Source organism: Impatiens glandulifera, chromosome 2 (genome assembly GCF_907164915.1).
Source record: "Impatiens glandulifera chromosome 2, dImpGla2.1, whole genome shotgun sequence".
Classification (NCBI taxonomy): domain Eukaryota; kingdom Viridiplantae; phylum Streptophyta; class Magnoliopsida; order Ericales; family Balsaminaceae; genus Impatiens; species Impatiens glandulifera.
This window is the reverse complement of record NC_061863.1, coordinates 64,431,752-64,455,164: the sequence shown is the minus strand read 5'-3', so window position 1 is coordinate 64,455,164 and position 23,413 is coordinate 64,431,752. Positions and strand designations below refer to the sequence as shown.

The 23,413-nt window shown below is 31.6% G+C and overlaps 3 protein-coding genes, 1 long non-coding RNA gene and 1 other non-coding gene across 7 annotated transcripts; 2 read left to right on the top strand and 3 right to left on the bottom strand.

The window, feature by feature from the left end:
* Positions 1–1,544: 1,544 nt before the first annotated feature.
* TRNAI-AAU lies at positions 1,545–1,618 on the top strand. Its single transcript has one exon. It is a non-coding gene; the product is annotated as a tRNA-Ile (tRNA).
* Positions 1,619–2,812: 1,194 nt separating this feature from the next.
* LOC124927678 lies at positions 2,813–8,338 on the bottom strand. 2 transcript variants are annotated; one of them, XR_007098424.1, is made up of 3 exons: positions 8,069–8,338; positions 5,221–5,308; positions 2,813–2,936 (listed from the first exon to the last, which is right to left on the bottom strand). It is a non-coding gene; the product is annotated as an uncharacterized LOC124927678 (long non-coding RNA). The 2 variants fall into 2 exon arrangements; XR_007098423.1 differs by having other exon boundaries at positions 2,824–2,960.
* LOC124927677 (U-box domain-containing protein 1-like) lies at positions 5,459–7,707 on the top strand. Its single transcript, XM_047468133.1, has one exon. The coding sequence runs from the start codon at positions 5,475–5,477 to the stop codon at positions 7,533–7,535; it is 2,061 nt and encodes a 686-aa protein (XP_047324089.1). The 5' UTR covers positions 5,459–5,474; the 3' UTR covers positions 7,536–7,707.
* A 311-nt stretch (positions 8,339–8,649) lies between the features above and the next one.
* Positions 8,650–12,279, bottom strand: LOC124925866 (sorting and assembly machinery component 50 homolog). Its single transcript, XM_047465984.1, has 4 exons — positions 11,660–12,279; positions 11,050–11,535; positions 9,137–9,661; positions 8,650–9,047 (listed from the first exon to the last, which is right to left on the bottom strand). Exons 1-4 carry the CDS (start codon positions 12,158–12,160, stop codon positions 8,964–8,966), a joined length of 1,596 nt encoding a protein of 531 aa, XP_047321940.1. The 5' UTR covers positions 12,161–12,279; the 3' UTR covers positions 8,650–8,963.
* Positions 12,280–15,441: 3,162 nt separating this feature from the next.
* LOC124927500 (probable inactive receptor-like protein kinase At3g56050) lies at positions 15,442–18,809 on the bottom strand. Of its 2 annotated transcripts, XM_047467918.1 has the most exons (9): positions 18,199–18,809; positions 17,965–18,103; positions 17,816–17,887; positions 17,604–17,738; positions 17,412–17,525; positions 16,763–17,208; positions 16,481–16,671; positions 16,262–16,394; positions 15,442–16,162 (listed from the first exon to the last, which is right to left on the bottom strand). In XM_047467918.1, exons 1-9 carry the CDS (start codon positions 18,302–18,304, stop codon positions 15,591–15,593), a joined length of 1,908 nt encoding a protein of 635 aa, XP_047323874.1. In that variant the 5' UTR covers positions 18,305–18,809; the 3' UTR covers positions 15,442–15,590. The 2 variants fall into 2 exon arrangements, with proteins under 2 accessions (XP_047323874.1, XP_047323875.1); XM_047467919.1 differs by lacking the exon at positions 18,199–18,809 and having other exon boundaries at positions 17,827–17,887.
* Between the last annotated feature and the right edge of the window lie 4,604 nt (positions 18,810–23,413).

Sequence of the window (23,413 nt, the reverse complement as noted above, 5' to 3'; positions counted from 1 at the left end):
TCACCCTTACAAATCAATAAAAAAAAAGATATGTGTTTTTCCTCTGGTCGAATTTTAGGATTTTTTTTTTGTTTTGTTCAATCTGACAATTCTTAGATTTGGGTGTTCGATTTCACAAAAGGCTTAGAAATCATATATATATATATGAAACAAAATTAAACCATGTCTAACCTTCAGGGTAAATATTTATAGATATAATTAAAGATTAATCACTTCCTAAATCATGATATTGATTATTAGATGCAGGTCAAGATGAATGCATGCACCAGCTTCTTGTAATTATTAGAAGCTATATAATTAACTGATTTGATTTACTCTCTTCTTCTTGTCACAATCTCTAAGACTACCCACAGCAGGGTGTCAAATTTTTTCATTTAACACCCTGCCACGTCAGCTTAACACCTCTTTTAACACCCACTTTTTAACATGTCATACAGCAGCGTGTTATTCAAGGTATCAAAATTACTTTTTCACTTTCTCTCACTTCCACATCATTTAAACATATACATAATTTTATTTTTTTTAACCACAAACAATATTATTCAATGTTTTGGTTCGAAGGTTGTATATTTGGGTTTTGAGCTTGATTTGGGAAGTAATTTGGAAAGAAGTTGTGGTTTTGTGAAGGATCCATGAAAGAGTTTGAAGATTTCAAAAGAAAGGTGATACAAACAAGGATGATAATATGGTAGAAAATTTCTGAAATTTTTTGGTGTCCAAATGACACAAACCAAGTCTCTATTTATAGATCGTGAAAAATAAAAAATATTGATATAAATTTTTTTTTTATTTATTGATCAATTATTATTAAAATGTATTTTTAAAATAAGAAAATTAAAATCAAAAGTAAATATTAAACTGCCACATGGCAGCGTCTCATTGGCCAAACAAAATTTGACACCCGTATCAAATTTTGACACCCAAAATTTGATCCCCATTTTTGCCCCCTGCTGCCTCCCACCCTCCTCTTTTGACACCCAAATAACACCTCATTTGCTCCCCTGCTGCGGCTGGTCTAATTGGCTTACCCCTAGCTAAATCTGAGTTCACAAGAAATAGCCTCCAAGAACAAAAGTAATAAATTAAAGTGATAGATGATTCAAATTATGGGTGTAAACAATGTCGTTGAACCGGTCAAAAACAACTGAAACGACACCTAACCGAGTTCAGTTCGGTCCTCCACATAGGCTAACCACTCGTTTTGGATGTCCAATTTAGTTTTGCATGAATTGTCTGTCTAAACAACTGAAGCCGGAGCCCTATAATTTTGCACCAGCATATATATATATATTACAATAGTACAAATTTCATTAGGAGTGTTCTTTTTAAATTCAAAGTTAAATAAAAATAAATTAAAGATTTGAAATGGGCAGTAAAGCACCACAATACCAATTTTTATCTACTAGTTGTAACTATGATTCTTTGAAAAGAATTTGAGCCCTAATTTCATTTATAGTCCTTTTAAACAAAATGACGTGAGAGTTTTACTTAATATAATTATAAATTTTATAGTTATATAAATATCATTATTTTAAAAACAAATTGGCCTATTAGCTCAGTTGGTTAGAGCGTCGTGCTAATAACGCGAAGGTCGCAGGTTCGAGACCTGCATAGGCCAAAATTTTACTTTTTTATGTTTTTCAGAACAAACAACGAATTAAGTAGGTATCTCGTAAACACACGTAATCATTTAACCAGGCGCAAAACTTGCCACCTAACGGGCTCGAACCTAGGAATTTAAGATTAGTATCCCCTCTTATTGTCACTGGTCTAGAAGAATAGACGATCTCCTTCACTTCATAAAGTCATGATTAATGGTCAAAGCAAATTACTAGTTTCTCCTCTAATGATCTAAAATGCTTCTTTAGTATGAACAGTCTACCCTATATGATCCGATACTACGAGCTTTTACTATAAAAGGAAAATTGAGCAAGTTTCAAAACATGTCTTATAATAGATGGTAATGTCCTTATTACACTCTGAAGCTGGATAACCATTACACAAGATATAATTAGACAAATTGGGTTCGAGGAAGTCATAAGAACAATGTTCAAAGCGAGATAAATTCATTTATGATTATATTCTTTTTTTTTATTCATGTAATTGTATGCTTATATTAGATTAATTCCTTATGTTTGCCTCGATGTAAATGATGTAATCCTCCTTATTTTGAGTTTTTCAATGAAATTATAGAATTTTAGTCATAATTAATTATTTTCTTTGATTTAATTTGTTTTTTTATCCGTACTTTAACTTAATTAGTTATAACTCTATTATAACAAGAATGCACTATGTCACATGTTTGCAATAGTGTTATTAACAAAAAAAAAAAAAAAAAAAAAACCATTCTTTAATAAAAAAGAAAAAGTTAACAGGCTATTTTATTTTATTTTTTTATATAGTTTGTTTATGTTTAGCATACGTTGAAATTTCACTAAAATAATTGTTAGAATCATTGTTGAAAACAAATTTAGTGTTCTTAAACTGCTAGAGGGAAAGCTAATTCCAGGAGTGATAGAATTATGTCGTACGGGTGGTCTTGTTGGACTGCTTTCTGTCTGTCTGGTAGATGGTCTAGCTACCTTCCAAGAAAGTTGGATTGCTCACTTCAACCTTTCCACAAAGGTTTCTAGTTTCTAGAAATCATGCGAGATTTTTTATTTATAAGACATCTAGTTTTTTTTTATTTAAACTATTCTTAATGAGGTAACCTGACAACATTATTTTTAAATGCCCACTTGGAAACACTCTAAAATTAAATCTGAATTTGAATAGAAAATATTATCAAATATATATTTATATATATAAAAGTTGGGTTCTAGAATATTATGTAAATTAAACCTAATATTATTAGGTGCATAGGATCTATCTATATGCTCCAGTGTGACAAACATGGCGCCTAGTATCCATTGTTTACTGCTAGCATGTCAGCGCATCTGTTTTGTATGACAGGAAGAAAGCTAACCAACATAAAAAAAACTTCCCAAGTTAAATCAAAACAATTTATCTCACATTTTCTACCTTTTTCTAAGTAATAAAATAAATAAAGAGATACAAGAAACAGTGATTACTTTGATGGTTAGAGGTGCCATATCATTGAAAAATGTTTACACAACTAATAAGGGGAGAATTATAAGTTGATTGTTTTGTCTATTTATGTGTCCTAAAGTGATATAACCTATGCAAGAACATAAGATCACTAAAAAAAACATTTCTGTCAAAGTTTGAATCCAATCACCTTGATGACTAATCATATAAAGAAGACTAATAACTAACCAGTTAAATCATTTTTATTAATTTGAAGAATATTATATCTCTAATATTTTAGAAAATTGAAAGAAAATAAAATTCATAGGAAGGGTTGATTGGTTCTATATAGGATGAATATATCTTGGATTGGCCCAAACCCTAATTCAAACTCAAAATATAAAATTAGGTGAGATAATTTAATTTGAATTAAATTTGAGTTGGATTAAATTTAGGTTGTGTTTAATTCAGATTAGGTTAAGGTTATCCAAATTACATAAAACAAAACTCCTTAAAAAGGATGACAATTTGAAACCGTCCCGCGTCTCGCGATAATCGAACGGCCAAACCGAATTGCCAAAATCGAACCGAATTGCCCTGTTTGGGACAGTTTTTCCTCGGTTTGACCGGGAATGGAGCGGGATCCCACCTCAAATTCCATCTGAATACTAAAAGTACAATTAAATATATGAAATCATCAATATATTTATTTTTTTATTATATTTTATAAAAGTTTTAAATTTATTTTTTATAATAATATAATTTTTTAATATATTACAATATATATTATATTAAAAAATCTATTTATATAATTTGATTATTTGTTTTTGAGAATATAATATAAACGGTTACCGCCGGTAAATCCCCAAAATCGAAGGGGGTAAGAATGGTAGTAAAAAATCCCCGAAATAAAAATAAGACGGAAATATCCCTAACTATCTCCACCGTTTCGTATCAGCCCTCCATTTTCCCATTTCAGTATCACTTCAACTCTCTCTTTCACAAATATAAAATTAATTTTTATAAGGTTAAGAAAGTCAAATATGATCGAGTCAAAATAAGTTTAATGAATAAAAGATGTGTTAAACGAATTTAAAAAATATTAAACATGTAAAAACATATTAAACAATGTTAAATAACTTAAAAGAAGGTTAAATATAACAAAAACGAGTCAAATATTTGTTAAATTAACTAAAAACGTATCAAAATGTGATAAACAAGCTAAAAGCTAAAAACATGTTAATTGGTTAAAAATATGTTAAAACAGTTTTTGACGAATCAAATACTTGTTAAATGTGCTAAAAATATATTAAACGTAGTCAAATACGTGTTAAACGGAAAAAAAATTGAGTTACCCAATCCAATGCATACCTGACCCAACTCATACTCGTGAATAATGTGTTAAATTCCGAGTTCAGTAAATTTAAATTGAGTTGAAATATGATATGGCCATTTGCTCACCCTAGTTTTATCCCATCACAATTCACAACCTTTAACCTACCTGGCAATTTAATATATATTTTTTTATATGTGATTATGAAGATATAAAAGTTGTGTAAATTCTTGATGAACTTAATGAAGCTAAATGGTGAGAAATAATCTTAGATACTTATAAAAAGGAAGCAAAAAGAAGACAAGTTAAAGAAGTAGACAAGTCTTAGATGAATTTTTGGAACTGTTTAGAAACATAAATCCCATTGAATAAGTGAGTCATGGGAAATATCAATTTGCTAAAGTCAACTTAAACCAATTTGCATGGAAAATGAATGAAACACTTATTAGCAGCAATCTGCTCTTTCCTCATTAGTCAGCCCAATGGAGATAAATTAGATATGGCTCAAAGAGAGACCAGAACAGACCAGCCAAGGGCTTCTTTGATTAGGGTTTCAAATAACCCCCATTGACATAGGTTATCAAAATTGGGTTATTTTGAATATTATGAGTAGAATGTCAATTGGGAATAACTAACATCAAACAAGGCCTTATTGTCTAAATAATCAAACTGTCTTTTTCATATCAATATCAAATCCATCAATGACTCTTATTATGCTCTACATATATTAAATAGACAAATAAGAGGTAAGTCAAGTCAGTAGACGCAATATTTGAAACAATTTCATTTAATATTTTCATTCATAAACTAGTCAATTATTCAAAAATTCTGTAAAATTAAATAAATAAAATTTAACTAACCCGGAATTGTTTGTATGGCTTCCACATGGCAGCAACCCAGAAGAAGCTCTCTATATAAAATAAAATCAACCCACCTTGTAGTTATCACCTACATCATAAGAGGACAAACATAAGCAGTCAATAGACCATCTCATTAATTTAATACTAACAACACAAACAAACGTTTGAATAATTCTTCAAACCCAAATCCAGAGAGACTAAAAAGCCAAAATCCAAAACCCAAAGCAAACGATCAATCACTCACAGAAGAAGCCATGGATGTAGCAACAGCTTTACCTCCTTCACTAATGGTTTCATCTGGTTTTCTTCCAATAGGTTCATTGCTGGAGGCATTAATCCACATATCCAATGAGATAGCGTCTATTGAAAAGCTCCCACTTATCCAAACCAAGAACATATCCACAATGATAAGAAGGATTAAACTCCTCTCTTCGCTCTTTGAAGAGATTCAAGAATCAAGCACCCCACTCCCTCCTTCATCAATCCTATGTCTAACGGAAATCTTCTCAGTTATCAGAAGGGTGAAGCTCTTGATCATCCACGGGTGTAAAGAGGGGAGTTCTCTTTGGAATCTTGTCCAGATACATTCCGTTTCCAATCAATTCCAAGCTCTGGTTAAGGAGATTGGGAGAGCGCTCGACATCTTGCCACTAAGCTTGCTTAAAATAACTGCAGACACCAGAGAACAAGTGGAGCTCCTTCACAAGCAAGCGAAGAGGATGGATCTGTTCGTGGAATCTCGAGATGTTCAAAGAAGAGACGAGCTTTTTCAGGCAATGGCAGCTAATAAAGAGAAGAAGAATAGTTTAGATTTTGGTAGACTAAAGGAAATTTTGAGCGGCATTGGCTTGACAATCTTGTTGGATTACGACGAAGAAATATCAAAGCTAGAGACCGAAGCCAAGAAGCAGGCTGGTACGGGTGGGCTCATAGTCGTCTCAAATATCAATAATCTCATATCTTTGGTTTCATTATCCAAAACTATGATTTTCAGCCCACAAGAGTCTACTATTTCGACTAATCAGCAGCAATTGAATCTCTTAAACTCAAAAAACGATCATTCTAATAATCCCGACATCCCTGTTGAATATCGCTGCCCAATCTCACTTGACTTTATGAGAGATCCGGTGATAATATCATCTGGTCATACCTACGATCGAAATTCAATTTCCCAATGGATAAACTCGGGGCATAATACTTGCCCAAAGACAGGTCAGAGGCTAATTCACATGGCTTTAATACCGAACTACGCCCTAAAAGGCATCGTCCATCAATGGTGTCAGGATAACAACATACCAATTACAGATGAAGCAACATCATCATCATCATCATCATCGCAGTTAGAAAGAAGTAGAAGTAATAGGAAATCATACGAGAAAGCAATCGACAACATATCCGCCATGAAAACCGCAATAGATGCAGCAAAGATGACTGCTGAATTCCTGGTGGGGAAACTAGCAACTGGTTCCCAAGAAATCCAGAGGCAGGCAGCGTACGAACTTCGTTTACTAGCGAAAACCGGTATGGAAAATCGAAGGATAATCGCAGAGGCAGGGGCCATCCCATTTTTAGTGACGTTACTAAATTCCCACGATCCGAGAATTCAGGAAAACGCAATCACCGCCTTGCTGAACCTCTCGCTGTTTGACAACAACAAGATTCTGATAATGGCAGCTTCTGCAATAAATGGTATAATAGAAGTTCTTCAATCGGGTAGAAGTATGGAAGCTAGAGAGAATGCAGCAGCCACAGTCTACAGCTTGTCTATGATAGACGACTTTAAAGCTACGATAGGTGCACATCCGAAAGCAATCATGGCTTTAGTGTGTTTACTGACAGAAGGAACTACTTCTGGGAAGAGGGACGCTGCAACAGCACTTCTAAACCTAGCAGTTTACAATGTGAACCGAGTGAATATTGTTGCTTCAGGTGCAGTTCCTTTGCTTATTGATTTGTTGATGGATGATAAGGCAGGAATCACAGACGAAGCTCTATCGGTTCTTTCTTTGCTATTGGGATGTTCTGAAGGGTTAACGGAGATTAGAAAGAGTAGGGTGTTGGTTCCGCTTCTTATTGATCTATTGAGATTTGGATCGCCAAAGGGCAAAGAAAATTCGATAACACTTATCTTGGGTTTGTGCAAAGAAGGTGGACAGGATGTTGCGAGGAGGCTGTTGATAAATCCGAGGAGCATTCCTTCCTTGCAAAGTTTAGCAGGCGATGGATCTCTTAAAGCTAGAAGGAAAGCTGAAGCTTTGTTGAGATTACTCGACAGATGTTGCTCACAATCTTTTACTCATGATGATGCAGAATAAATAAGTAAATAGCAAAGTATGTGTGTGAACAAATTATGTAAAAGTGTACATTTGTGGAAATTACACAAAAAGGGAGGAATGTTCATTTGTGTAGTAGCTTTGTTGTAATACCTTCAATATCGTCTTCATAACAACACTTGTTTCATTCAGGTTTTAATAAGAATTTGCAGTTACTATACTCAGTTTGAGGCCAAATGAAGGAATCACAAAATCACTGCTTACTCAAAGGTATAAATAAGATAGAATCTTAAGAAGTTCTCTCACCAAACAAGGATCTGATGGATCATCATAATCTGATTATACTGTAGTTGACCTGGAATAATAAGGAAATGATGACCCTTAAACCAATCAATTTGGTTCCTTGCAAATATTTCAACCATGTGCTGTGTAACCTGCTACTGTGTATCTATTCAACGCCTCACCGTCCAAATATGAATCAAATTTCTCGTAAAATCTTATATACTAGTCATTCTCAAAAAGAAGAGAAAAAACAATACGATTATCAGACGCTAAAATCATACTGCACAACTTACACTGCAATCGAAGAATCCCTCGCTCTAGAGTCAGTCAGAGATAACATACGCGCAATTCAACATCCAGACTTTACAAATTTGGACTCGATCACACCGGCCGTATGTGTGATTTGTCGCCGCTGGTGCATTTTATCGATGGCGATTAGCATTCCTCCAGTTCCAGTAAGATCCCTTATATATGCAAAGAATCAGTAAGAACAAACGCGAATCGACAGAGAGAAAGTTAGTATCGATGTTCGAGAGAGAAACCCTAGACGCGGGTGCGGGAAACATGGAGAGAGTTTTCTCAAACGGTCGAATCCAACGTCGGTTAATATTTTATAGTGCTTCTTTTTTTCACCATTTTTTTATAAAATGTAAATTTATTTGAAATCATGAACAATTCCCATGAGAACCAGATAAAATAATCAAAATAAAACACAACACTAAGTTTACATCAAATAAAAAAAATGTACGAAAATCAAAACTAAAATTCATGAAAAAAAGATATTAACAAGAGCACAAACTTCCTGTAAAAAGGGATAAAACTTAAAACGAAGATAAAAAAATTGTTATAATAACGACATTAATCTTAATATATCACTTTTTAAGATAATTAAACGCAGGTTAATGGCAGAATAAGAATTTCCAAACATTGGTCACAAGCAAAATGAAACATAATCAAATCAAACACTCCAACAAGTCACCCTAGAATTTTAAAAGTGCCACTTATTTCTATTTCGACCGATGATCCCCGTCTGCCCTACAATTACACTTCATAAAGAGTTGTGTATCCGTAACGATGAATTACATTACTCTGATTCTCAGAAACGAAAAAAGCCAACAATAAATGATGTTTGAAAAATTCTCAATACATGCCAGAAGAAGCGCTCTTCTAAGCTCCCAATTTTTATTTTTATAACGGGGCAGAGAAGCTGAACTGCACGCCAGTCTTGCCACGATCGTGCTCCAGCTGTTTCAGTACGTAGCAGTAGTTAACCTGCAAACAAGTAAACCCGATTTCATAAATGACTAAAATATCCTTGTATTTAATATTTTCAGCGGATATAGCTTCAATCAAAATGTCACCTCCATACGGAACAATTTAGTAGGCACAATGATCCCAAATCCAGCAGAGCTTCTGAAAGAATCGCGGAAGCTCTGGAAAGACAAATATCTGAAAGCATTCTCAGTTAACTTTGTTAGGTTCCCAGCACAACCAAAGAGGTGACCATGAATGCCAGCTTCGCGGAAAACCCTCAATGGAAGGTCAAAAGAAAGATCAGCAAAAGCAGTAACAGCAAGGTCTCCTCCTAGATAATCTCTTTCAGAAGAAGAGTCTTCTGAATTTTCAGCAGCAGCACCATTTTCTCCAACTTGCCTTCTTCTTGGCTGAGTAGGGCCAAGTCCTCTAGACTTGAAACCCAATAGCGTTGTTGGGCCTCCCAGAGTACAAACTGGAGACGAATTCCCCCCCAAGAAAAATCTTTCTGGTAAGTATGAGGGTGTGTTTAGGGCTCCATTTCCCCAAGGGAAAACTACCCCAGCAGCGACCCCCACATTTATTGCAGCATGATAGAATCCCAATGGGAGAGAATAACGAAGGTCAAACTCCTGCATCAATAACCCATAACCGTATTATTATGAACATATTGCATACTGGACTGTTTTGTTACTAATTGTCTTAAAAAATTATCTCAAAACCATATGAAGCAACAAAAACTTACATTATAATCTTGATCATGATAGTATATTCTTGTATCAAATGAAAAAAATCACTCTCAGTTTTAACTTGTGATAAAATATTAGTTTCCAAATATGCCATCATGAGGTGTACAAACATATGCAATCTTGATTGAATGCCCCAAAACCAAGAACCAGTAAGTTTGAATCCGGATTCAAAATGGATTTACTATAGCAGCAAAACATATCCATGCTCAAAAGAATCAAACGGAGGGGGGGCAAGAGCCTTTGAAGCTAGGGGATACAATTAATGAAATTGCTCAACTTAAGAAAATGATAATGTCGATTTCTGCAATCAGACATATTAGAAGGTGAACGAATTCGTAGCTGGAAATTACAGAAGCAAACAATGTAAAGCATATGAAAACATGTATCTTTTCTCAGGAATATTTACTAGTCATGTTATCTTGTCAAAATGTTGATGACCAAAAACAGGTAAATGAAGAAGGTCACAAGACAAGCTAAAAGGGAAATAGAAGGCTGGAAGCTATGCCCTAAGGATACCTATGATAACAGTACTAACAAGAAATCGAACCAAACTCACCATTAGTGATATTCTTTTGATACTGAACCAAGTATTAGACAACCATCACAGCAAGCATTAAGATTTTGTGAATGTGAAACAATGTTACTCTCAGATCCAACAATTCTACAGAAACAAGGGTTTCTAAGGAATATGCAAAGGCTAACATCAATGATTTCTCTAAAACAATGAAATAGCCCACAAGTAATTTTCATTATCTATGAAACTACCTCCATGCTGTTTTAATGACATGGTTTGGGATATTACATTCTAAAGACAAGTTTTGAGTAGGAAACTTACACAAAAATGTCACTGTTGGGAAACGTGTATTCTGCGAATTTGGAATAGGCATGTATTGTAACAGGTTAACAGTGAGAACAGAATATTGAATTGTAACTCACGTTTGATGCAACTTTTTTGAATTGATTGTGTTTTTAATGAATGAATTATATTCAAAAACAAAATATTGAACAACTCAACATAGTCACATTGGTTGGGACTAAGAAAGGTGCACCATCTCAACAACTATTTCCACCGTCCAGGTTTATACACGTTCCAATTATCAATGTTTCAGTTTATGTAACTGCCATATTAAAGAAATCAGGGGAAATATCAAATAATCCCTCAAACCTGACCCCAAAGATGACAATAAAATTTATCAAATAGTTATTATCACATCAATCGACTCCACCAAGAAAGATAGATAAATAATCAGAGAGAAAAAAAATCCATATACCTGACGGATAGTACGCAGGGCCCGATAATCAGGTACAAGACCTCCAATATGAGAAGTTGAAACAAAAGCATATCCACTAGTGGGTCGTAAAGGTGAGTTTCTCTTGTCAATTTTGAAGGTATACTTTAATGAGGATAGCAATCCATGCCCTAGCTGTCTCCTCACATCCCTGGACGCCATTTGGGAAGGATCTGTTAAAGTACGCCAAGAAAAGGTTGATGCCAGTTCATGGTTTCTAGTAGATATTAGGCCAAGGGATATGCCCAATGCTCGTTCTTTATAAGAAGAAAACTTCATCCAATCTTGAGAAAGAAGAGACACTCTAGTCATTACAGGCGCCCACCATCCTTTCAATCTGGGTAAGGCAACACCAGCACTAACCTCAGATGTTTGATCCCATCCATAAGTTAGAGACCCATCCCATAGATCTCCATATCCAAACAAGTTCTTTAGCTTCAGTGATCCTTCAAGGGACCAAGATCTTGCCTACATACAAAACAAAGTTTACAGATTCACAGAAAATGAAGAATCATCTTCCATTTTGTGTTACCTCTCCTCCTAATTCATATTTTAATGTACCCTGATATTAAGAATGCAATAGAATACCTACCTCGGGTTTTGAAAAGATTCCAAAGTCGCCAGTGAGGGGGTTTTTCAACTCGACAACCTCTACGACAACATTGGTGGTGCCGGGCAATTCCGGCGGGCCAGAATCGAGGGTAATGTTAACAGAATCAAAGATATCAAGACGATTAAGACGAGAATTAGCAATACTTGCAGCCTGTAGAAGCCCTTGGACAGTAGTTGCGTCTCTAAGACTTTCGAGTTCTGATTCGATAATCGATTCCTTGGTCTTGGTATTACCCTTGATGATAACGTCGTGGACTCTCAGAGGCACTCCCTCCGTGGATATCCTCCGGAATAGATTCTCCATTCTAGCCTTATGTGAACGCGGGCTAGAATCCTCAATCTCAAGTTCCTCTTCATCATCATCATCGTCATCGAATTCGTCGTCGTCGCCATTGAAGAGTTCATCCTCCTCCTCCTCATCCGTGTCTGTATTTGGTGTCTGATTCTTCAGTTGTTCTTCTTCTTCTTCGGGGATAGCCATGGTCGAGCACAAGAGTGTGAGAGAGAAGGCGGCGGTCGGAAATGACTAACTGACTGGTGAAGTCTCGCAAAGGGAATGGATCTTCGGAGGAGAGGACTGACGGTACAGAGTAAACGGCGTCGTATTCAGTAAAATGAAAATGGAAGTAATTAATGGGGCGTCGTGTGATTGATTGATTATTTATTAAGCTAAACAAAGAAAACAAAGTCATATTGAATTTTATTTTTTTCTATTTTACCTAACCCACATTCTCCAACCTTTTTTTTTTATTTCTGTTTAAAATATATTATAATATATTTCATAACCTAACTGATTAATTTTCGTCATATTTATCCTAATACACATTTAAACCGTAGATATCAGTTTACAAAATTTCATATCTTCTAAGGGTTAAAAAATCGATTTGTTTCAATACATATTCTGATTGTCATTTATATAAATAAATAACAATATGCAACCATGTGATTAAGATTCACTAAATTTAAAAATTAAATAATGCACTCTAAAATACAATAGTATTATATTAATAATTATTAAAAAAAAAATTAGCACATATCCCGCACGAGTAATAATATAAAAAAACCGAGAAAAAAATATTACGGTAAAAATGTTCATGGGCGGGTCAACCTAAAATCTGACTCAAATATATATTTACTCTCATATATATCCTGACCCAAATATATATTTACTCTCATATATATCCAAATTAACCATAGCTCTCGACCCGACAATCTAGACACTTTAAAAATATTAGTTAATTAAATAGTTGAACTTATATTGTTAAAATGTTCCACGTTCATCAAATTTAGTGTTAAATTTAAAATATAAAATGTTATTAACCTAGTTGGTTAAAAGGTTGTACTTGTTTTGTTAGGTTGCAAGTTCCAACCATACATATAGTATTTTTTTATTTTATTTTTAACCGTTTTAAGTTTATGGGCGGTCAACCCACAATCCAACCATAGTATTCATTTACTCTGACATATATATCTAAATTAACCACAGTTTTCGACCCGGCAATCCGGACATTTTAAAAATTAAACATTCTAGTTAGTTAAAAAAGTTGAACTTATATTGTTAAAATGTCTCGCGTTAATCAAATTTGTTGTTGAATTTAAAATATAAAGTGTTATTGGCCTAGTTGGTTAAAGGGTTGTATTTGTTTCGTTAGGTTGCAAGTTTGAACCATAACTATAGTATTTTTTATTTTATTTTTAATCGTTTTAAGTTTATGGGTGAGTCAACCCACAATCTGACCATAATATCAATTTACTCTGACATATATATATATCTAAATTAATCACAGCTCTCGACACAATCCGGACATTTTAAAAATTAAGCATCATTATATATATAGATAAGAATTAGTCAACAAAATTTTAAAATTAAGTTTGTTTACTAATTATAATTTTTTTTTTGGATAATCTCTAATTTTACATTCATCTCACTTTTTATTATTTTCACCTCAAATATGTGTTGTTCTTATTTAAATCTTATTTTTTAAACATAAAAAGACAAAATAAATAAATATATATAATAAAAGAGGTGTTATCCATTATTTACTGAATGATTTTAGGGAATGTAAAACCTTTCTTTCTCAAGATTTCAAATATTTTTATTAGTCTTAAATTAACTATATTATTTGAAATTATATAAGTGTATTTTGAGATAATAAAACTATTAAGAAAGTGTTAAGAAAATTATGAAATAAGAATGCATGAAATAATCATATGAGACAATAAAGTATTGGTCATATTTAATGAGGATATATAGTTTTAGGGAGGGTTTTGTGATGAAAAAAATTGATATATATAGGGTTAGAAGATAGGAAACAATCGTGAATATAATTATTGATCATGGAATGAATTTAAATTATTTGGAAGGATAGTAGAATTATATGAAACTTGAAAAAAAAATTATGTTACATTATGTACACAGATAAAAATATAATTAAAATAAATTTAATAAAAAAAATATATGTATTTAATGTTTAAAATTTTTAATAAATCACGAATAAAAATAAAACGCTCTTATTCCACATTTTATTTACTTCATTAAAACAATTTATCTTCTCACATATTTTTTTCTAAATAAACCTCTCGTCTCGTGATTTTATACTTTCACTTTGGTCAATCAAATATTTATTTAATATTATAAATTAGTTAGTTAAAAGTTGAACTTATATGGTTAAAATGTTCTGCATTCATCAAATTTGGTATTAAATTTAAAATATAGTGTTATTAGTCTAATTGGTTAAAAAGTTGCACTTATTTTGTTATGTTGCAAGTTCGAAACACACTTAAGATTTTAAAATTTATTTTTAACCGTTTTAAGTATATATGGACGGGTCAACTCACAATCCGACCTAAGTAGTCATTTACTCTCACATATATATCCAAATTAATCACAACCCGACAATCCGGACACTTTAAAAATTAAGCATCATTATATATGTAGAGATATGAAAAGTTGAAGTGTTTAAAGTTATGGGAGATATTCGATGATATGACTATAAGTGATGAAATCATTTCTTTATTGTATATGTGTTTGTGTTGAACGTTTAGGTTAACTTTGTAGTTATTAAGCTAACTTTTGAACCTTAAGGCGTTGGGTCATTATGCTAATCTTTGAATCCTAAGTGTTTTACGTCATTATCATTATGCTAACTTCTAAAAGGCATTTTGTCATTTAATAACTTATAGATCGTTAAGGGCTTTGTGCTGCTACGCTAACAAATGAATAAGTATAATTTTCGTGTTGTTAAACTTACTTTTAAACTATTAAAGGTAAATTTTTACGCTAGCTTCGTACCATTAATCTTGAGTTATGTTTATACTATTATTATATAAAATAAAAATAAGGAAATCACTATTTGAATATACCTCATATGATGGTGCATTCAATCGTTGGACTGAAGCATATTATATATAAGTATTATGGATGAAAGTGTTCATACATTGTATTTTGTAATTTACTTCAAAAAAATGTGTCTCAAAAAAAGAACATGATACTGAAAGATATTTATAAATATAGCGTGTTGATATTCCTTTCGGCCTAGCATGTTATAAACTAACAAATATGTAACATTCAAGGATTGGATGTCAAAGTTAGAATTTTGGATTCGGACCGTCACAATTTAATTAAGCTCAAAATATAATAGGCTCCTTCATTATCCACTACAATATATAGCCAAGTGAGAAAGATTTGAAAGATTGAAGATGTATTTCCTCAATATACCAAAATAAATGAGGTAGGCTTTAAGATTCTATCTGAAAGATAGATGACTTGAAAATAACAATTTTATTCAAAGGCAACAACATAATTCAAAAAGAGACCAAATTCTGCTTTGTTATTTACAAAGGTGTGTAATGTAACATTCAATAATAAAACACAATGAAAATACTTACAATAAAAGTAAGTACCTACCTCTTTAGGCAGCTTCTGTTGACATTATTTCAAGCTCAGCCCACCAAAGAGGAGACACTTTCGGGGCGGCTCCATCCGGTCCAATACCCGTTATCACTCTTAATCTCGAACAAACTTCTATCATTGAAGGTCTTTGACCAGGATCAGGATGAACACAATGCCCAATTATATCAACAATTTCTTCCAACTGCTCTACCTTGAATGATGTAAGCATGGGATCCATCATTTCAATAAGGGGCCCGTTAATCGTCAAATAGTCCGATGCCCAGTCTGCTGAACCTTTTCCAACCGAGTAAGGTAACCGACCAGTCATCATCTCAAACAATAATACACCAAAACTGTACACATTACTTTCAGAATTCGATCCCATCATCACCATCAATGGTCCAGACGTATGATCCCAGAACCCGAAATCTGATATCTTTGCTGCGTAATCTTCAGTTAGATTGATCGATGAAGCTGTTAGATTTGTGTGGTATATTGGAGGTGTTGATTGGTGCATGTGTTCAAGGCAGTATGCAATGCCCACTGCGATTCTCATTCGCATTCCCCAGTCCAAGTGCTCTGCTTCTTTTACTGCATCAAATTCAAAATCAACAAAAGTAAAGGATTACTTTCTAACAGATCATGTTTTATTCTTATCATTGAAAATTTGAAATAAGATCTTGTGCTTACTGTGTAAATGCTCAAAAAGTGTACCATTCGGAGCATATTCAAAAACCAACATTCTAGTAAAAGGCTCTTCATCTTCACAATACCCAACAAGATTCATAAAATTTCTGTGGTTCACTTCAGACAATGAATCAATCTGAAAACCATAACAACACCAACAACATATTCAGCATAAAAAAGAAGAAGTTTGCTCAAATTGATTACTCTCATATTAATATATACCTTGTTCCTGAAATGAGCTTGGTTATGGCTCGACCAGTCCTTGGAGGATAAAGCAACAACTGATATCACAGCTATTTCAACTCCACTAGACAATGTTCCTTTATAGACTGTTCCTAATGATGATGTACCCACAACATTGCTGAAGTCTTCACAAGCTGACTCAAGCTCTGATCTCCTAAGCTTTGGGATACCTGATAATAGATAATCAAGCCAGCTTCTAGATTACTAGCAGTTACATTTAGTTTCTCAAAACTTGACACATCTGAGGATATTTTTTTTTACCAGGTATAATTGTTTCTTGCAGCTGCTTGGTTAATGTTGTGCTCCGAGGTTTGACACGGATCACTTTGTAAGCTCGATAATAGAAAACAGCAACCCCTAAACCAAGAAGAAGAAACAGAGAACTGCCAATTACTACAGACAGTATCAGAATATGTCTATTTCTGTTTCTAGCATTCCGGCTAAACGTAGTAGGCACTATATTCTTGTCTGTCTCTGGTGAAGGTGAGGATGCAGGTGGTGGTGAGGATATTGGGGGAGTTAATGGTGACGGAGATGGCGATGGTGATTCTGATGGTGATCCTGATGGTGATCCTGATGGTGATCCTGATGGTGATTCTGATGGAGAATCTGATGGTGATGATGTGTTCCGTTTAGGTTCAATAGGATCAATAGGATCTTGTAATAGCTTCCTGTGATGAGACGAGTCTTTTGTTTCTGCAGCATTCCTGAACAGATGGGGAATTTGAATTTGAGTTTGGCTTGTTGTCAACACAAGAACACCAGAAAGTTAAAGTCCAGATTAAGAAGGAACCCATGAAATGCCAAAAAATTACTTCCTAGAGACAGTTTTTCCACTATGTGATATTCTTCTATCTTCAAGAAAACTGCACATCAAGAAAGTTTCTATGAAAAGATCATACAAATGTACCATAAGATATTCCTTCCAGTGTGTCTTGCTCGTTGTTGAGGATTCCTTAGCACTTCAACTTCAGAAGGAATTTCAGGCAATATGTCATCTCTAAGCTCATTATTGTCCAATAGTCTATCATAAGAAAGAAAGAAAAAATACATTAACTTCTGTAGCAAAAGCATTGGAAGTTAAACGATAACTTTAGCTTACATTGATAGATAATTGCTCAAGGTTGATGGTAGAGGTTTTCTGAAACAGTTATACCCAATATCCAATACCTCTAACTTCTCCAACCTTACAATCTCATCGGGAACACTTCCATAAAGAGAATTGTTGCGCAAAATACTAAAAAGGTATAAAAATAGTCAGTCCAAACGTTCAGATTTCAATTTTTTTCAGATTATCAGATGCTAAATCCTTACATAGACTTTACATGAATAAGCTTTCCAAGTTCATGAGAAAGAGTTCCAACTAGACCAAAATCTTTCAAATTCCTGCACATTGTTTAACACTTCAATTTAACTGCAATGGATAAAGTTGATCCGAGATGTTTTACGAGAAAAATACTTACAAAGATACAACAAATCCATTGGAACACTCCACACCATCCCACAGACAAGGGTTGATAACTCCAACTTCGTCTCTCCATTCAGTCAGAGATCCTAATGGATCACTATCTAGCCTATCTTTGAACCTCAACAAAGCCTCACCTAAATGCAAATAACAAGGAAAAGAAGAAGATAATCTGAACACAAACTAATGATTTCAACATAACCTATTAAATTCAAATCAGAAAAACACGTACCTTCTTCATTCAGAGACCAACAGAATTCCGAATTATAAAATAGATAAATCAGAATCACATCCAGAACGAAAACACCAGGATTCCTTAATGTCCAGTGTTCGACCATGGCAGCAACCAAGAACAAAGTAAGAAAACGTTGACTTCCTCTTTCACGAACTCAAAATCGATCGATCGATCAACAATTAAGTTTTTTAGAATCAAATTGTCAGAGAAAGTGTAGAGTACGTTAACAGACATCGAACGTGCCGCCGCAAGCTAACGGCAAGTGAAGCTGGAACAAAATCGATACATAGCGATTATTTTGATTTTATAGTGAAGAATAAGCTAGAATCAAAACAGTAGACAGAGAATTATCCAGTAGAAATATGAACGGTTTGTATTGAATCAGCCGAAGAAACAGAGAGATAGGCCTTCAAGTCATGGAAACTCAAAAGGAAAGGTAAGATAGTAATTGGCGATCTGAATAATATTATATTATTATTATTGCCGCTGATGACTTTTCAAACGGAAACTGGTTATATCTCTCTTTCTCTTTCTCTAGGTCAACGTTGATTCTGCTTCTGCAAGATGAAGACGAAGAAGAAGATAGAAGATATACTTTCTTTCGTCTGTAACAAATCTAGTTCCCGCTCTTGTAAGGATTATTTATTTATTTATTTATTAATAACTTCTATATTTTTGTTATAAACTTCAAATTCACTATTTTTATAATAATATATATGAATTTTATATTATAAAAAAAAAGTTGAATTTATCTCAAATCATAAATTTTTAGGATGGATAAGATAAAGTTAACTGAATTAAATTTTCATTAAAAATATTTTATATAAAGATATAAAATAAAATACTAACTTTTTTAAATTAAATTTTATCATACAAATCAAACTATTATATTATAAATATCACAACAATTAGAGTATTACATCAATCAAACTTAGGTTATTTAAGGATTTATTTATTTATTTAGGGTATCGTGATAAAATCATGGGAAATTAATATGGATCTCAATTTTTTAGAAATTTATTAGGAAATCCTATATTTTGAAAAATCCTTATTAAAATACTAAAAATATATTTTATTTTATTATTTTAAATTAATTTATCATGCAGACCCTACATTCATAAGAAAACAAAAATTAAAGTCATTTTGATCTTTAAAAAAAACTGATTTTTTTTTTTTTAATTTAGTCAAAAGTTTTTTTTTTTAATGAAAAAACCATAAAAGAACCTAAGATCAATCGAGCTCTATATTTTAAAGGATGAGCCCCATTTCATTAATCCATATGTTTTTTAGTGGAGGGCACATAATTAAACAATGTTTGTTAACAATTCATTACTGGACAAACTATATATATATATTTTGTTTGTCTGATAATGGATTGTTAACAAACATATACACATTCTATAGTAATGTTTAATTTTTAAAGTGGTTGTGATGGTTAATTTGAATATATATGTGAAAGTAAATAAATATTTGGGTCGAATTTGGATTGATCCGCCTATTAATTTAAAACGGTTAAAAATAAAATAAATAATGATATAAATATGTTTTGAACTTGCAACCTAACAAAAACAAGTACAATTCTTTAACCAACTAAGCTAATAAGATTTTATATTTTAAATTCAACACCAAATTTGATAAACGAGGTACAGTCTTAATAATATAAGTTCAACTTTTTAACTAACTAACTAACGTGTATATATATATATATATATATATATATATATATATATATATATATATAATGATGCTTAATTTTCAAATGGTCTAAATTGTCGGGTCGAGAGTTGTGGTTAATTTGGATATATATGTGAGAGTAAATGTATATTTGGGTCGGATTGCGGGTTGACCCGTTCATAAACTTAAAACGGTTATATATGTTTCGAACTTGCAACTTAAAAAAAACAAGTACAACCCTTTAACCAAATGTGATTGTGATGTGGTTTGTCGAGGGATAATAAGCCGATAATAATTGAAAGTGGTTAAAAAATATAAATCAAATATTTGATTGACCAAAGTGTGATGTCACTATGCTAAATGTTAAAAAATATGAATCAAATATTTGATAAATCGAAGTAAAAACGTAAGGTCACGAGATGAGAGGTTCATTGGAAAAAAAATATGTGATAAGATATGTAAGAAAAGTAATTATTTTATTGAAGTGCATAAAATGTAAAATGAAAGTGTTATATTTATTATTTTAATATATTATTCGTGATTTATTAAGAATTTTAAACTTTAAGTACATATTATTATAAAAAAAAAATTATATTTATATATGTGCATTGATTTTCCTAGTTATTATAATCTCAATATGTATTACTTTATATAAGCTCATCAACTAATTTATTTATATTTTTAATTTTTTTTTTTTTGTGTGAAATCTTAAGTTTAGTTATAATAAAAAAAAAAATTAAAATATATAATCCTATTCTCATTTTGTCAAAGTGTTTTTATTAATTCATAATAAATGTGAGTATTAGTTTTATCATTAAAAAATAAGAAAAATAAAAAACAATTTTTGATATCATTTATATAGAGTTAGATAAACAACACAACTAATAAAACTTATCACAAAAACATAATAAGTAAAATGGTATAATTTAATAGAGTTTAAATCGAAATAGATCAAAATTCTTATTTTTATCATTTATGGTTATCATAATTCATGTACTCTCCACTATGAATTAAACTTTTTTGTCGATCAAACCGGCATATTGTGACTATCTCGGTTGTAACTTTTCTTTTACCTATCAATTTTATTTTTTCAATTTTTATCTTTGTGTTCATTCTACTTTTTCTTATTATTATTTTTATATAAAATAATGTCTCTCCTAAATCACAATTAATATATATACTAACTCAATTTATCTTACAATTATATAAAATATATAAAGGAAATCAAGAAAATAAAGTAGTGGAGAAAACAAATTTCGAGATCTAATCATCTTTCTCATTATATTTTTTTCTTGTTTTGTAAATTATTTTTAATTTATGTCTAGTCAAATTTGTATCTTTCTACTTAAACTATTTTCATAATTTTTTTATTATACAAAAAAATATATATATATAGGCAGTCATACCTAAACTTGTATTAAAAATGTTTCAAAATATATTTAATATATATTAGTCCTTCAAGTTTTATAGATAAAGTATTGTCTAACAAATCTGAACAAGCAAAAGTCTTTGAATAACATAAAATTTGACATTAATTTTAATATATAATATTTATGATAAAATAGAAAGTAATTAGCTTGAAAAAGTATTAATTGACAAAATCAAGTGGACCAAGTATGACAATAGAGTGTCTCTCTCACGTGTTTATGAATATTCCTTTTTAAATTCACAATATTATGAGATTTGGAAAGAAGATTAAACAAACCCCTACACTCTTTTTCTTTTTTTTATTTACATCTTCAATTTTATAAAATTTAAATTAAATCATCCCTCTGACATCCAGCTTAAGTTGTCTACATATTACACAAGTGAGCCTTTTGTACCTTCTAAGGTAGAGGTGACGGAATTTTATTTGAATAAATATGCCTGATTTTATAATTTAAATGACATTTTTGAAATGAAATATTACCTTGGCTTTACAAAATAATATATACTTTTTTTTTATGACCGAATTAAGTTCGGTTTTGAAATGAAATTCTAATAAAAAAACATTTATGATAAAATTAGAAATTTCTCCCACTTATAATAGATTGTAGTTTTCCAAACCAACAAAGCTTAGGTGGCTCATGATGTTGAAAACTTCAACAAAAAAAAATAAAATTAATAATGATGATAATAAGAAAAAGAGAGGATCACTTCATGAGAATAAGACATTTACTTACTCTCAAGTGGCACCTGGAAAAATACAGTTGATCTAATCTACCCAACATTAAATTAACATTAATTAGGCTTTAATTAATCAACTAATATAAATAAATATATAAAAAAATGTAGAAATAGTCTTTTTACTTTGCCTAAATCTTGTGGGGGGTGGTGGGGGAAAATCAAATATTTTTTTTTAAAGTTTGAAGAGTAAAATGAAAGAAAAATAATTTTAAGGTCCAAATTGTTTTAAGTGAAAAAATATGATTAAGAGAGAAGGGTGATGGTTGATTAATGGTGAAGCAAGTACAGAAATGGGTGGACAATTAGGAAGACTGACTTTCTAATAAATAAAATAAAATAAAATTGAATTAGATTAGATTAGATTAATTAATTAATGAAATAGACAGAAATAAATATGTGAGTTTTAAGGATAGTCTTGTGCAAATGGGAATACAAAATTAAGGAAAAATCTCAATTCCCAATTGTCATGCTAACAACTCATTTTCTCACCCCCATCCAAATTTCATTTTCAAATCAGCTCCAATTACCCTTCACTTTTTTTTTTATTAAGATTATAAAATGCTGGTCATTATGTGAAAATATTAATATATAAGAAAAGAAAATAAAAAAATTAATTAATGGTATTTTTTATTAATGAGGATGATTTATTTAAATATTATTTTAAAAAACCAGTCCAAAATAAGGCCTTCAGGATTTTGATTATGGATCGATTTATTAATTGTTGCTCCCCAACATTACCAGTTAAGTTTCACTTTGTACACTGTACAATACATTTTTGTTTTACCCCTCAAAATGAAATCTTATGTTTTAAATATTTTTACAAAATTTTATAACTTACCCATAAAAAATCAATTCAGAAAAATATATGAAGGGTACAATGAAAAGAAAAAGAATTAAAAAAATATATATATAAAATAAAAAATGGGACAAAACGCAGAATTTGTCGTCTAACGGGTTTGAACTCATGAACTTAGAGTTAGTATCCCCTCTTATTATCGCTAGGTTATAAGAGGAGATTGAAGTGTACAATGAAGATAGTCAAGAAGTAATGATTTATTAGAACGAAATGCAAAAATTATGTAACAATAAAGAAAGACACCAATTCAATGTGTTTCACTAAGATAAATCTGGATTATGTCTATTAAAAAGAGAATATTATTGATAATATCATAACATAAATTACAAGTATAAGGTATGAGTTATGACACAAATTTATATAACAACTGATTTCCCCAAACCTTAATATATACAAAATTGAGACTGAAAATAATTATCTCAAAGCAAAGAGTTTTGTTTTTATAAAGTAATACTTATACTTTTAAATATACCTTAATTTTAGAAAGTGGTTCTTATACTTTTAAATATGCCTCAA

Coding starts and splice junctions, on each gene's coding strand:
- LOC124927677 (XM_047468133.1), top strand. CDS start 5,475: ATGGATGTAGCAACAGCTTTACCTCCTTCACTAATGGTTTCATCTGGT.
- LOC124925866 (XM_047465984.1), bottom strand. CDS start 12,160: ATGGCTATCCCCGAAGAAGAAGAAGAACAACTGAAGAATCAGACACCA. Junction 11,536..11,659: donor GAATCTTTTCAAAACCCGAG/GTAGGTATTCTA, acceptor TTTTGTATGTAG/GCAAGATCTTGGTCCCTTGA. Junction 9,662..11,049: donor CCCTGCGTACTATCCGTCAG/GTATATGGATTT, acceptor TTATTGATGCAG/GAGTTTGACCTTCGTTATTC.
- LOC124927500 (XM_047467918.1), bottom strand. CDS start 18,304: ATGGTCGAACACTGGACATTAAGGAATCCTGGTGTTTTCGTTCTGGAT. Junction 17,739..17,815: donor CTTATTCATGTAAAGTCTAT/GTAAGGATTTAG, acceptor ATACCTTTTTAG/TATTTTGCGCAACAATTCTC. Junction 17,526..17,603: donor TTGAGCAATTATCTATCAAT/GTAAGCTAAAGT, acceptor TTCTTATGATAG/ACTATTGGACAATAATGAGC.